The sequence below is a fragment of the Vulpes lagopus genome, chromosome X (genome assembly GCF_018345385.1).
Source record: "Vulpes lagopus strain Blue_001 chromosome X, ASM1834538v1, whole genome shotgun sequence".
Classification (NCBI taxonomy): domain Eukaryota; kingdom Metazoa; phylum Chordata; class Mammalia; order Carnivora; family Canidae; genus Vulpes; species Vulpes lagopus.
In genome coordinates, this window is record NC_054848.1 from 91328566 (window position 1) to 91344084 (window position 15519).

At 41.4% G+C, this 15519-nt stretch overlaps 1 protein-coding gene across 7 annotated transcripts in view; it reads right to left on the minus strand.

Moving 5' to 3' along the window:
* Nucleotides 1-1130: 1130 nt before the first annotated feature.
* Nucleotides 1131-15519, minus strand: part of LOC121483564 (A-kinase anchor protein 17B-like) — a 110791-nt gene continuing 96402 nt past the window's right edge. For 6 of the 7 annotated variants that reach the window (XM_041742226.1, XM_041742224.1, XM_041742229.1 and 3 more), the window contains 4 exons: nucleotides 10759-11526; nucleotides 9207-9334; nucleotides 7425-7692; nucleotides 1131-5818 (listed from right to left, as the gene is read on the minus strand). In XM_041742226.1, coding sequence (XP_041598160.1) covers nucleotides 4178-5818; nucleotides 7425-7692; nucleotides 9207-9334; nucleotides 10759-11511 — 2790 coding nt within the window. In that variant the 5' untranslated portion in view covers nucleotides 11512-11526 and the 3' untranslated portion in view covers nucleotides 1131-4177. The remainder of the gene's footprint in view (nucleotides 5819-7424; nucleotides 7693-9206; nucleotides 9335-10758; nucleotides 11527-15519) is intronic. The other variant, XM_041742230.1, reaches the window with a different exon arrangement.

A 15519-nucleotide genomic window follows, 5' to 3' on the forward strand; every position in this document is an offset into this window, starting at 1 on the left:
CAAACCATTGCCTGTTTCTGTTGTTTTTAAATGAGCCTATCCCCCCAACTTGCTTTCATTCGACTGATATCTGAGTTGCCCATTTTGTGCCAAACACCCTGTTATACCGTGTGCTTTGGGGAAGGGGGTGGGAGGGAGAAAAGTTGGGCCACCTTGCAGCCTGAAATCTCATTTAGACCGAAGTGAAGATCAGGCTACTCCTCCTTCCGAGTTAAATGGGTTTGTCTGATGCCAAGAGGAAATCGTCCAGAGCCTGGTTAAAGCTTCGATCTCTAACCCAATTCCCCGCCATTCTGAATGAAATCAACATTATATTGATTACATGTAAAAGGCTATTACTATAAGGCAGGACTCTGGTCTAAAAACTTCTCAAATCCAGCTAGCATACTCCAAAACCACATTATATAAAAGGCGCCATTCAAGATGGGGGGCGTGGTGGTTACAGGCTCCTGGCCAGCAGGGGAGGTGTCAGGTGAACCCCACAGGTTTGTGCCCCTGCTTTTACCCAGCCCCCAGCCGAGGTGCTGTGTGTGTCCTCAGGACTCAGAACTCTAGGTCCTACCTAAGCTGTTTTCTGTACCTCCAGATCTGTGGCTTCTCTGCATAAAGATACATCCACCTTAACCTCAGGGGGCCAAAGAGGCTAATCCAAAATTTAGAACAAGCTTCCAGACAGCCCATTGCTGTTTCAGAGAGCGCTCTTTGACACCCTCCCCGCCCCCGCAACAAGGACCCTTTCAGATTGTACTAATAAGGTATAGCCTTCGATATAGAACACTTAGAGGCTTAGAGGCGGTTTGCTGTGCGCCTCACGTGAAAACACAGGTGACTCCCCACTGGTCAAAGCCCCTAGCTTCTCTGACCAGACCTCCCCCATCCCACACCCACACTAACATCAGGATATTGTAGAACTTGAACACTGCCAAGTGCCGAATGGGTGAGGTGAACCATGTGGGGCCCACGTCGCTGCCTTCTAAGATTACTTAACTGGTAAAACCTTTGCTGAAGGGAGGACAGTTGTTTTTTTTTTAAGGGAGGACAGTTTTAAGTCCAAATACTATTATCTCAATTTATCCAAAATGAAGATTAAAAACTGTGATCTTCGGTTGCGTGAGCTCTGACATGTCAGTTCCCAAACATTAGCATCATATAGGGAAAAGTTGCATAGCAGCAGTATTAAAGCCAGATGTGTATGTTTTCATAGAAAATGTAGATGTGTGATAGCCGAGCCAATGCACGTGGTAAATGAACAGACTCTAGCCACTACAACCATTTTATTTTTAATATATCTGAAAATTAAATATGTACTATTTCTCTAACAATGCAAATGAGATAGGATTGGCAACAGTAGTGCAAAGCAGCATACTATAAGTAGAAACTCACCCCCACCCCTGTGGAATTATTAGCATTTATTTAAAACATTTTAAACAGTCTCGCAACAAACAAAAATACATTTATTTGGTTCTTTCTTTGAAAATTACCAGGTTATGTGGCTTTCTACCTGAGAAATTCAAACAAATGGAACAAAAAGACATGGACAGATTTTTAGTTTTCTTAAAGCGCTATCATCAGCAGCACATACAAGGGGAAAAAAAAAACATGAAAACAACTATTTAAAAAGACAGTTTGAAGTTCAGGCCCTTACTTAATAGGTCATAGAAAAAAGATATGAGAAAATATTTTTGCACCACTTAACAGCACAACAAAGAGCAATGTTGATTAATAGAAAGTGATTACAATATTTTCTGTTCTATTCATTCCTTACTAAGCCATTCATTCCATTGAAAAGGACAGGATAAATTCTTCTCTTCCTCATTTAAGGCCTACATACACACAAAAAAAAGGTTTATTCAAATCTAAAATACATTACCACAAGACATAAAAATCCAAGGTTGTACTGAAAGTAAACATGAAACGAGTATTTTTACTTACATCTAGGTCCCAGGATGGTATTTAGCAAACAAAACCAGACAAAGTATTATATAGAAGTGACTTAGCACCAGTTCTATTATTACCCCCCCCCCCAAATTGCACATGCTGTCTTCTGCAATTTATTTTTCATGTCTGGTTACTGAGCAGCAAATTCTTTTCATGCCTAAAAATCTCCGCAAAGAAAATTATCTAATGAAGAAGAAATGAAGACTTGTTTCAAAACAAGCAGAAGTGCTTTCCATTACAAACCCAGAATGTTCTTTGTTTCAGTGGCATGAAACATGAAAAAATAAGGAGGCAGGGTCTCAGTGGAGGGAAAAATACCTAGGTACCAAAAGTTGTCTGACAAAATACGAGCTCTTAGCCCTTGAAAAGGCTACTCTGGATGACAGTACTTTAAACATGAGTAGTCCCTTGCTAGTCCTCAGGAGAAAAGGCACTCACCCCATGAGCGATTTTTCAGAGCTGACCAGCCAAACCGAGTTTTGATGGCAGAGTCACTAGTTTGAAAGAGGAACTGAATACACGGGAGCCAACAAATCATTCGTTGGTTATCATCTCATTAATGATAAGCACGACCTGCTATGTTACATTCATTTTTGAGCTTTTGCACGAACTAGCATATCTCTACTAACTGTGATTAGAAGAGATCAATGAAATGATGTGTGGTTCTTACTTCAGGCAAATGAGAAGCCCTTGTAGCCCCTTCAGGGATCAGGTTGCTCAAGGGGCCAGTTATGAGCACAGAGCGTGCCTCCTCATTCAGGGCAACCGCACTGACTGGCATCCTACCTTGGCCCTACCAGTTGGTACTTTCCTATGGAATATCCAGTTAAGACTGAAATGAATCACGTCCTCTGAAAATGTTGCCTTCCACTGCTGCTGTGAATGAAAATCTCCTTTTCCTGCTGCAGCCAGTCAGATCTCATTGATGTCTTCCACTGCCGAGTCAGGTATAGCTTTGTTGGGGGAAAAAAAGACGGTCATCTACTGCCCCTGAGGCCCTAAATCCTATGTAAGGCAGAATGAATCAGCCGAGCTTTCAATAGAACATGCACTGCGTTAAGATGTAAGTCTTTACGAATCTATAAAATATCTCAATTTAAAAACATATTCAAGAAGTCCAAAACCAGTAGGTAAAAAGATAAATTGCTTCTGTTAAGAGTTTACAAATCCTGCACACATAGCATTTTCCCCAGCTAGAAAACTAGGGCTCTGCCCTTGACTCCTCCTAACTCCATGGCATTATTGAGGATTGAGGAGGCACTTGTTAGTGTTTTTTATAAAAGTCAGTTTGGGGATAGTCAGTGGCTTTTTACGAACTGATGTCACCCAACCCTGAGTGAAAGGATTACATAACCTGAAATGGAATGTTGCCATGTCTTATCTTCCCAAGTGCCGTTATTGGTACCCTGGGATCTTTCCATATTTCCTTTTGCAAATCCCACTGGTTATTTTACTCCGATTCTCTTGCTTTTCTAGGATGGAATGATATGGGGTTCTTCAAAAAGAAAAAAAAAAACAGCTCTGCGAATGGTCCGCCATCCGTTTAAGCCTCAAAGGACAATCCGAGCCCCTTTCTGTGGATTCTTCCAGGTTTCATTTCTCAAAGGTCAACTCTTTGAGTACTGTGATAAGGTGAATTGTCTTCTGGTGCATGGTCACAGAACCTTCCAGTGTCATGAAGAAGTCTGTGATATGTTCTAGCTGTCCTCTCTTCTTTTACCTGCAGTTACTTCTAGATCAAAGTCAGGAATGTTTGGTGGCTGCACATGGTGTTTCTGACCAAATCCAAGAACGTGTCAAAGGATGCTATTTCATTCACCACTGTCCCCTTTGAAGGTAAATGATGCTAAATGGTGATGTTCTAACAGCTAGGGAGCCACCAAGGACTATCAACCCCTCTCAGTGCTCATCTGCTTCCTCACTGGCACTGAGTTCAGATTGCAGCTGAACTGTAGAAATGTCTGTCCTTGGATCAAGAAGTTTTGCAGGCACCTTGTTTTACCATCCTTTGGAACCTGGATGTTTCTTATTCCCAAAGTTTGCCAACACATCTGCAGTCATTTATGCTTTATACTTTGGCGAGAGGAACAGGGTTTTGCATTTGACTTTTCTCAAGCTTTTAAGTGCCACGCTTCTGCTCTGTAGTTGCTAACTACATAGCTATATATATATTTGGTTTTAAATTTTCTTCTTGCACGTTGTTTACAGAGAATGAGGGTGCTTCTGATCTAAGAGACCTTCAAAACATTTGAAAATATAGAGAACTGGTGTAGCTGCTTCCTAAATAGCTTCTGTAGTCGATGTGCTCCTGACTGTTACGTTTAATATAATAATTATCAGAATTCGGCATGAAATCTTTAGAGTGCTCGTGTCTTTTAAACCTTCTTGTCTCCTGGTTATATTCTGACTTCCATGGAGTCTCTCTTCTTTGGGGCAAATCCCCCAAATAGAAAACATGAGCACTTTTCGATGATGCTACTGGCACATGAATGGGCCGGTAGTTGACTTGCTGGCCAAATGTGCTATCTCCAAACCTCCTCCTCTTCCTTGTGATGCGGTCTAACAGACTGTTAGAACCGGATTCGTGGTAGTGGCCTTCGTCAAACAAGTATTTGGGGTCTTGTGTTTCCCTCCTTTTGCTGTTGCTCTTCTCACTTCTAATGGAATTGTTTTCACCCTCAAGCCATGAACATCTCAGTTCATACTTAGACCTCTTGCCTGGTTTCCTTAGCTTGGATTTAGAGGAGCTGTCCTCCCCATCACGGTTCCACTTTGAATACAAGGTCTGCGGACTTGACCTAATTTCTCGATCACTAGTGGTGGTCTCATCATCATCAAGAGATTCTTTTTCTGGGGAGCTCTCATATGTGGCCACAGACCTCTCTTTTTCTTCTTTGTTTATGCTAAGAGTTTCACTGAAGCATTCAGAATCACTACTGATTTCCTCTAAGAAATCTGTCAACTCCAAATCTAAGTCTGCTGACCTACTGGGTGAGGAAACTTGGCTTTGACTTGCGGATTTGGAATCTTTGACCTGGTAAGCATGCATCTTTTCCAACAGATGGCTCTTTCCACCAGCTGGGGACAGGTGATCACCAGCTTCACTGGCTGTGTCCTGGCAATGATTTAACTCCTCAGTACATTCTTTGGCATAATCCACTTTTCCTTTCTTTTGTGGTTTATGCTCAGGATCCTGAGTATAGATCTCTGACTGGTAGTCATCTTCTTGAACCCGTTCTCTTATTGCCAGGTTTTGCATTTGGCTCAGACTGGTAGAGTGATGCTTACGTTTCCTCAAATTAATTTGAAATCCATTTCCCTTAGCATGGACAGCCCTCTGCCACTGACATGGGCTTGCTACGTGACTCAGTTCTAGGCAGGTACGGGCATACTTGGGAGTTTGATAATAGTTTAATAGGTAATCAATAAATTCATCTGTTTCATAGATCTTCTGTTTCCTGCCATGGTCTACCTCAGATAATCTGGAAGAATCAGATTTATTAGAATCGTGGTGGTCTTCTTTCTCAGAAGACTGACCTTGAATCATCTCATTCTGCAAAGAATTCTGGTCAGAGACAACACTGTGATTGTATCCATCAGTTAATAATTTTCCAGTTCTCTCTTTTCTAGTTGAATACCTTATTTTTTTTCTCCCGAGGTGGTGGGAAGATTTACGTAAGTGAGCCCTGGTTCTTTTCTTCATTTTTTGTTTTCGTTTATTGTCTGACTTGGCAACCTGATATTTTGGCATTTCCTCCTGATTTTGAAGATACTGAGTATTTAACTCTTCTTTCTTCAGAGTTTCCAATGTGTTCTCTGGAGCATGATTCACTTTGGGGCTTGCATCATCTACCCCCTGTGGGTTAAACTGTGTGGACCCCTTTAAAGAAAAAGGTTAAAAATCTCATATGAAAAACTTCACAGTCTAAAAATGTCCAAGAAAACTGAGCTTGCTGACACAGTTCTGAAGAGGTTTCTAACATGTAAGATTGATCCTTGTTAGGAACAATATTGCACTGACGACTGAAGAGGTATGGAATTCAGCCTCTTGGGCTAATATGAGCTGCATTTACAAAGGTCTGTGCATCACCATTTATATACCTTCAAAGCACATGACCCTTTTTTAAAAATTTGTTCACAAACTGGTGAGTACTTATGGTTCCAGGTTGTAGGCTAGAGGCTGGGGATATTAAGAGGAATAAGAAATGCTCTACAGCCTTCCCAGAAAACCCTAGAACAGGAAAAGACTGATGGGTGAAATGTGTGTCTAAAGGGGAACCAACTGGCTTAAAAGATAACCTGCCTCTGTGCTTTTCATCCCAGCCACTTCCTACAGGTCGCAGGTTAGGATGTCCCTGAGCCGTTCCCCCTAGCTGCTTCAGGCAGAAGCAAGGTAGCAGGTAGAAAGTGTGGCCGCGGTAATGGCTCTGCTGTGCTGGCCACTCTGTGCAACCGCAGGGCAGGAGACAGGTGCTTCCCATGACCCTCCCTGCTGAAAGAGATTGCACCGTGCTCTCGCTGACCCAGGGTGCTCATCATGATAGTGCCTACCCAGGACCTGGGAGTCTAACTTGGGGACCCCGTAATTGGTAGGAGGCCCTGTCAATGGGGCCAAGGATTAGGCACCACATACATTTAAATTTGACAAATTTTTAGAAAGGAGTCACCCCTGGAGGTCATTTCAGTAAGATGAAAGATTCAGCTAGCCTTATTATAAATGTAAATGGGAAATTTTTCTGATCTTGATTTTACTAAGGTTGCTTGTCCATGCTAATGAGAGACAGGTTGGGAATGCAAATATCTGGCAAAGTAACTCTCTCTGATCCTGATGTCATTCATCTGCATATTTAAAAACACTGAAGATGCATTTTTAAATGAACAATCTGGGAACCTTTCTGGCCTTTACTCCAGGCTACCTGCCAAGTCTGGTTACCTTTAGGAGGTTAATAAAGCAGGGCCAAAATAAAACCCTGAAACTCCAAAACAGAAACTCTTCAAATGAAACAAATTGCTCTGTGAGGTCAGGAATTCCTTCACAAATAGTTTAGGACGAGACTATCAGGAGCTTGCTACACAAAGGTCTCTGTCCAAGGCTCTTCCTTCCCATCCAAACCTGCTGCAGATGAATGGACAAGTTGGGTTAATGGAAGACTACCAACCTAACCCTGTGCCGTCCATCCTGCCCCTCCTGGCATTTTGTCACATCCATTAGGAACCTAAAGAAGTAGCTTCACTAGCTCTACTGCTCTGGGCTGTACTGTCCCAGAGTTCAGGAACACCAAACATGGGGAGGCCAGGCCGCAGGGGTGAGAAACAACTGCGTTGGAGCCTCTGGGCACCCCTTTTGTCGATCCACAGTTGGGGTTACTGAGATCAGCCTATTGAAAACAAACCCAAGGAATGCAAAAAAAAGTCTTCCCTGGAGCCAATTTCAAACAGGCCACTGCTTCAGTGTAAAAGCATGCCTCAGAAAGATCAGTACCTACCAAAAGCGAAGACGGATTGAGAAAGAGCCTTACTGCAATTTTCCTCAAGAGTACCCGTAGCAACCGGAGAGCCTCCACCCGCCTCTGAGCCAGCAGGTACTTCCTCTCCTCCCACTCCTCTGAAGAGTAGGGCTCCTGGACACCGTGGGCTGTGGCTCTGGCCTTCTGTTTCCTGTGGCGGTGCCTGTCTCTTTCCTTCGGGCCCCGTCTCCTGACCCTGGCCTTCTTCCTCTTCTCCCGGGCTTTTCTCTCCTCCTCCTTTCTTTTTCTGGACAAGAATCAAGAGTCAGTCATTCAGAAGGCATCAACTAGGCACCGGCTCTCCTTCCAGCTCCTTCCCCACTGCCGGAGGAGGACTCCTTGTTTAGGTTTCCAGGAATCACTTGGTGCTAATCCTAGGGGCCTACAGAGACAATTTAGGAAGTGACACACCGTGGCTCTCAGTCAAAGGGAAGGACACAGAACTGAGCTGGTCACTCAGAGGCATGCACAAGAGAGAGTATGTGAAAAGAAGGCTACAGAATTCAAGGAAGGGGCTTCTATAAGTCCCCACTTTCTCAAACCACAAGCAGTCTAGCTTGTGAACCCAGCCATCACAGTGTGGTGGTGATTCCATTTCTCTTGAGATAAAAACCTTTCATGGAATTGGCTTCACGTATGCTTATAAATAAACAGGGAGTCCAGGCACTCCGAAAATCTTATGGGTGAGAACTGGTCCTTGGTACATATTACTTAACACCAGACACTATCCTAACAACTTGTTGACTTAGAAGAACATGGGCTTTGTTCACCACTGTTTTCTGAAAAATCCAACTGTTTTGCTTGGGCCCTTATGGAACCGTGGGGAAGGGGAAAGAAGGGACAGTGACCTGAGTGAGGATTTAGCCAAAGGCTGGATGATTATCTCAACTGCATGTTTAGTCTGGAAATTTGGGGGAATAGTTGCCTTGACTGGGCTTAAACTCTGGCCAAGTGTGTCACAGTCATGATCTCAAGCAGCTCCTGTCACCCTACCAGTCAAAAAAGTGAAAGACACACAGAAGGGGACTTTTTATCGCCTATTTTGAATGAGCATAATTTCCATGAGAGACCAAAAGAATAAACATGCGAAGGGAGGGGCCAGGGGGTCAAACTGGTTTTGAGAGCCCTGTAGTTCCAGCCCGCGTGTACCTTCTTGGCAAACCTTTGGCAATACACTAGCCCTTTTTGGCTCCAGTCCCTAAATTGGAAAACAAGGATAAGCTCAAAGAAATGAACATGGAGGTTCCTCAAGTTCACCATAAGAACTCAGGTCAACAGAAAATATAAGGTCAAGAAATCCAGCCTTCTTTGACCATTGACCATTTTTGTGGTCAAGAAAATATCTCCCAGATCTAAAAAGAATTTGTTTTTGTTTTTTGCTTTTAACTTTAAATTAGTGGGCAAGGTAAACTTTGGTAAATTGGGGGTTAACTGGTCAACATTTTAATTTGGTGGGCTAGGATTTCATCGTAAAAGCCCTGATCTCTTTTTTTTTTTAAATCATTTTTTAAAAAATCATTTCTTCCCAGATATCTTAACCTAGCTCATTACCTTACTTTTTTAAGTTTCTCGTTTTCAATCGTTGGGCCATTTTGGTTTTGTAACAGCACAACTAAAAGACTGTAGGCTTCCACAGAGTTTTCCAATCTGTACCAATTCCTGCCACCCCCACCTCAGTGTTACCTATCAAGCATAGCCATTCACCTGAAGGGATAAATAAACCCACACACCAAAAGCGAAAATCCCTCTTGGTCTCCTCACCTTGCAGCCTCTTCCTCATCTCTCTTTACTTTTTTCCTTTCTTCCTCCAGCTCTTGTAACTTTAGCCTTTCTTGATTTCTCCTCCTTATTGCCCCTTCGCTGAAATGTTTGGTTGTATCAAACATAACCTGCCCACAAACAGTTCAGAGTTTCATTAGAAAAGTCTGCCACTGGACTGGGTGTGTTCCAGGCCAAAGAGATGAAACCAGTATATACAGAACAATTCAAAACTTGAATTCAAAATGACCTGTCTGCATCCCCATCTCCATACTGTTCCACTGTTCCTTGGGCACCTGCCAGACAGCCCTGTGGGTTCTCAAACTATCTTTGGCAGAACCGTTGAGGAGCTCTTGTATGGCCATAGAGGGTATCATAGAGGGTCATTATGGGCACAGGCACTGAGGGATGTGAGTATATTACCTCTGGTTTGTTATAAAGATCAACTGAGTTCAGGTACTTTAGTCACCAGAACCAAAAATGGTCAAAAAAAAAGTGTAGGGGGTGGAGAAAGGATTGGGGAAGCAAAGATGCAAGAGAACTGACCTAATAAGATTGGAGTGTAGTGATTATTATTAAGCTACTTTGTAAATCCCTCAAATAGAGTAAAAATCCTATCAAGATGCTACAAACAAATTTGCTTGAAAAATAAAAGGAGGCAAAAATAACCCTTTAAATGTACACAATAATGCCAAAACCAAACTCATGATTGTGGCCACCTTTGAGGGGAAGGAAGGGGATGATGTCTCATCTCATGGCTGATGTTTTCTTTTTTATGCCAGGCAGTGGGTACATGGGTGGTCACTATAGTATGTGTTTTATCTTTTGTCTGGCTAAATAGCTCAGAATTTTAAAAGATACATTCTAACATAAGCAGTTTCATACATCGAGTGCACATACATACACACACACACACTCATACTCATACGTAGGAAGCTACTTAAGCCCCAAGTCCTCATTCATGCTCAAGACTGACTGAGAGAATAAGGAGTGTTTAGCTGCATCTTTTCCTCTGCTGGATTAAGAGGTCAAAAAGGAGATGGCCCAGTGTTCAGACATCGATGAGGTGGCATGACCAGATAGATAGGATGATCTTGAAAGATCATGAAATCTTGAAATCTCAACTTTGTTGAGATTACATTCCAACAATTTACCTGACAGACATCCTGAAAATGTAGGTGGGGGCCCCAAGAGTAAAGGGGAGAAAACTGCCCTCCTGTGGTTTCAAACTGCAATGGATCCTGCATATGAGATAGTTCCATAAGGGCCAAAAGAATTCTTCAGCACCCTCAAGAAGCTGGGGCAGGGCCCCGGATTATAACAACCATCCCTTCCAAACTACAGCTGGCAGCACACCTGCTAGCAGAAGAATGTCCACATCAGGATTATTTCTCTTCCTAAACATCCATTTATTAGTGACAACACAAATCTCTACATTAGCTATTGATCAGAGCCTAATGGGGTTTAAGGAAATATATTCTAGATGCTTCCTTCCAGCTTTTGCTCAGAACCACCAGAAATGTGGGAAATGAAAGAAATTCTGGCTCCTTCTTACCTTGATGTTACAGGCCAGAGCTTTCCCATCATCTCCTTTAAGCATCAACTTCATCCCTCGAAGGGACTCCATGGCTTTTATGAAGTCTGTCGACTCCTGGTACTGTATAAAGGCCTCGAATGTCTGCAAGCCAAAGCTGAAACCCCCAAAGTTCCCACCAGTCATCACTTCTCTGTAGGGGTCAAGCATAGGGATATCCACATTTTTGATCTTCCCAAAGCTTTCAAAGACCACCCGAAGGATATCTTCACATGGCTTCTCCCCGCTGGAACCTTTAGGTGCAAACCATTTGCAGGGCAAGCCTTCGAAATAGATAGAATCTGGGCTCTTATCCTGGTCCTGCTCTTCGGCCCCCTCACTTGCTGAGGCCTCCTTTTCCCTGGGGAAGCGCTCCCACTCCCCCTGGGCATCAGTAGCCACCACTTTTAAGTCTGTTTTCAAACCATTCAGCTTGATGATCTTCCCGTGTAACTTGGCCTTCAAGATCTGAACCAAACTGCGTGTTTCAGCCTCACCCTCAAATCGGATGAAATCCTTCGTACTCTTGGAGAGCCGAACTGTGGTGAACTGGTCAGGGCAAATCAGGCTCTTCAGCTGGTCAAGAACTTCCCAGTTGGAAAAGGGCCTCATAGGTTCTGAGCTCTCTGGGAGCAAGACCTTGATCATCAATTTTGCTATGGGCTTGAGGTAGAGGTGCTGAGCTGCACAGAGCTCTGTCGCCTCAGAGTTATCGTGCACCACAGTGACCGTCATGATAGCCCTGGAAACCTTAGAGGGCAAAAGAGAACATTTTCATACAGAGGGAGCAAAATACGGATTTGGATTTTGCATGGTGCTAGCATTCCCGGCCTTCAGTTCAATTGATAGGGTTAAGTGTGCTTTGGGGAGAGAACTGACACAACAGCTTGCGTTTGTTTACTGTGTTTACAAGTTTCAAAGAGTTTCTGTACACAGTTGACTCTTCAACAGTACAGGAGTGAGGGGCACTAACCCCCTCCCACCAGTGTATGGTTGAAAATCCACATATAACTTGTGACTCCCCCCAAATTTAACTACTAATAGCCTACTGTGGACCGGAAGCCTTACCAATTACAGAAACAATCAAGTAATACACATTGTGAATGGCATATGTGCGAGATACTGTATTCTTAACAACGAAGCTAGAGAAAAGAAAATACTATTAAGAGAATCCTAAAGAAGGAAAAAAAAAATGGGAGTGCCTGGCTGGCTCTGTTGGTGCAATGTGTGACTCTTGATCTCAGGGTTATGAATTTGAACCTCACACTGGGGGTAGAGATTACTTTTTTAAAAAAAGAAAGAAAATAAAATCATAAGGGAAATACATTTATAGCACTGTATCAAAAAAAATCCACGCTTAAGTGGACCTGTGCAGTTCAAACCTGTGCTGCTCAAGGGTTAACTGTACTGTATGCTTCAGTTTCTTTCACTGAAAAATAGAAATTATAGGATTTCTGAGAGGATTCAATGACCGAGAGGATTCAATGAGTGAATACATGTGAAATCCTTAGAACAGTGCCTGGTACATAGGAAGTTCTCAATAAACACAAGCTATGATGATTATTTATTAGTGGCAGCAGTCTTGCTTTATCTCATTGACTCATGAAGCAATCTGTGAGTAGGTGTTTTCGTGCCTGTTTTACAGATGGGGAAATTCAGACAGATTCAAGAAAATCAAATGACTTGCTCACACACTGAAATCCCAAGATTCCAAATCTCCAATCTATTGTGTGATTGATCTCAAATGTAGAATCCCATAAAAACTGGCTGGAGGTGCTACAGAAACAAGGCAAGGATAAAATACCTGCAGTGCATTCACAAACACACACCTGACTTAGCATCCGAGGTGGTACATGGACATAGCCGCTTGTATGCCTCTAGTCTATTGACATGAACTAAATTGAACTCTAAGCTCAAGAACAGAGGCAACAATCTCCTCTAATGAGTGACCAAATAAGTTTGTCCTCCACTATGGGACTGGAAACCCCCGTCCCCCAAACTTGAGGGCTTGCTGGCATTTCATATTAATAAACTCTTTTAAGCTGCCCCAAGGTAAGATCGCTAATACTGGGAATTAAGGATTTCTGCTCCTATTTGCTGACTTCAAATAGCACTTCCCAATAAAGAAGTTTTTTCTAAAGCATATATATTCAATGTTCATTTAACCTGAGTTTCTCACTAATGTTAACTTCAGGGAGGTTTAGACACAAACATATGGCTAGATGATAGAAATTCTAACAAAATTTACTATTAGACCTTGATTAACTTTATAGGTACATAATTTTTTAAAAAATTTTTATTTAAATTTGATTTAGTTAACATTATCAGTTTCAGGGGTAGAATTTAGTGATTCATCAGTTGCATATCACACTCATTTACAAAATAACTGTCCACAAAGGACAATCCAAATCAATTTCCTTGGGTTTCCATAAACTGTTTTTTTTTCCAAAAAGGCCTCTGAAGGCTATATCTCAGATATTAAGGTTCTAGAAATTGTTATAATAGCAACACTGAACGGAGAATGTTATGAAAACAAGCATGTTCTCTTTCCCCAAAAGCATTATCTAAATAGCAAAATGAAGAAAAAAAATCCAGTTAGTTTGCTGCAGTTTGGAACCTAAATAAGAGTCAACACTAAGCTCCTTTAGGAGAAAAATTAATTTGATATTCAACTAAGATATAGTGAACTCCAAAATTTATCTATAGTCAACAGGTATTTGTTTATACAACCTAATTTAAAGCAACAGCTTTTAAAAAATATTCCAGGGGGAAAATACAAGCAGTTAATCACTTCAAATTAATCAGGTTTGTCATGTTCTTCCCATTTATTCCAGTGATACTGCCTTTGTGTTAAACATTTTAGAATGCTTCCTTTTGGATTGATTTCAAAGTCTGGGTTACATTCTTTTAAATGGCCTTGCTGGAGGTCAATTTTGAAATTCTTTTCCCATGGATTTGATATTTAGAAATTATCAAAAATTACTTAGAATCAAGAATGTTGCATAAAAGGGTGACTATAAAAAACAAATTGATTTTCTTAATCGGCTTATAACCACCACCACCACCCCTTAAAAGGAGATTCCAATAAAGGCTCCAATTTTTTTCTTTTTTAATTAGTTCGTACATCATTGGAATGAGCTTTTAGAGCTTTGAAAGGTGACAACTTTGAAGGACAACATTCATTTGAATGTGGTGGTATAACAGTTGCAAAAATAATCCCAAGTTTTTACCCAGCACCATATCTATACCCTACAATGTGAGTTATTGTTATGAGGAGATAGGGTCTATTTTTCCCCAGTTTTTGAATGTGAGCTGGCTTTTTTTCCCCTCTAGCCAGTAGAATGTGGCAAAAGTGACAGAGTGCCAGTTCTAGACCTAGGTCTCAAGTGGCTCTGACTCTCCTGGAACGCTGCCATGCCATGAGGACACATCTGAGCTAGCCTGCTAGAGAATGACAGACCACATGAAAAAGAGCCTCCTTGTGGCAGATTAGCTATCCAAAACCATCCAGCCCCTAACCAACCCACCAACTGACCACTGCCATGTGAGCAAGCACAACCGTCTTGCCAACCTGTAGACTTGTGAGAAATAATAAATCGCCATTATTTAAGCCACTAAGTTGGGGGATGGTTTGTTACACAACAATAGCTAACTGATACAGACATCTAGCTCTTAATTAGTTTCAAGATACACAATTACATTTAACAGGTTTTACACAAATGAATAAAAATTATAAAAACCAATTCCTGGGAGAGTTTTGGGAAGAAAACAAAACAGGAGCCTTCATATCTTGCTAGAGATAATGTAAATCATTTTTTCTAGAATAATTTAGCAAAAACAAACCAAGAATCATAAAAAGGCTCATCTCCTTTGATCAAGTAACTTGCTCTAGAAATTTATCCTAGAGAAATTGTTAAAAATAAGAAGAAAAAAACATGGGGCACCTGGCTGGCTTGGTAGGTAGAGTGTGAGACTCTTGATCTCAGGGTTGTGTGTTCAAGCCCTGCATTGCGCATGGAGCCTACTTTAAAAAGAATGCTCAAAGCTGCTTATTACAGTGTCATTTGGATACAATTTTGTCCAAACTATGTATGCACAGGAATAAAGTCCAGAAATTGAATTATTTTTTGTAAAGTAGTTTTAATAAAACATTCTAATTTAATACTTTCAATAGATGCATTTTTAGTCACTTGTTTAAAACTATAACCAATATAAATGGATCTTATTTAAAAATTTCTTCTTAAAATTAAATTCACAAATACTAAAAATCACCAACATTTTGAGATTGAATATATGCCTCAGATCCCTCAGAAAGGTGATTTCTGCATAATAAAACAAATTTCTATATTTTAGCCAGATCTCTTCACTTTCCTCAAGTGTAAAAAAGGCTATCAAATTTGGAGAGAAATGGTCAAAAACTATTTTATAGTGTTTGATGTACTGTATTTTTGACAGTTTTCAAAAAACTGGCTATCACTTCCATCTCACAGTGAACCAAAAAATAAGCAGTACATTCTATAGCAGAGGACATAACTCAGATGACTACAGCAAATAGCAAGACAGTCTCAGTGAGCAAAGAATACTGAGCAGAGCCTGAGGAACGGGATGGTATAAAGGAGCAGCCACTCCTCAGCTCCAGCTGTAATGAGGGGAGAACATCCTGGATGGCCAGATACTCCTATGATTCTATTCCAAAGAGACCAGAAATGTAGCTCCTCATGTGAAATCTGATTTTCAGATGTT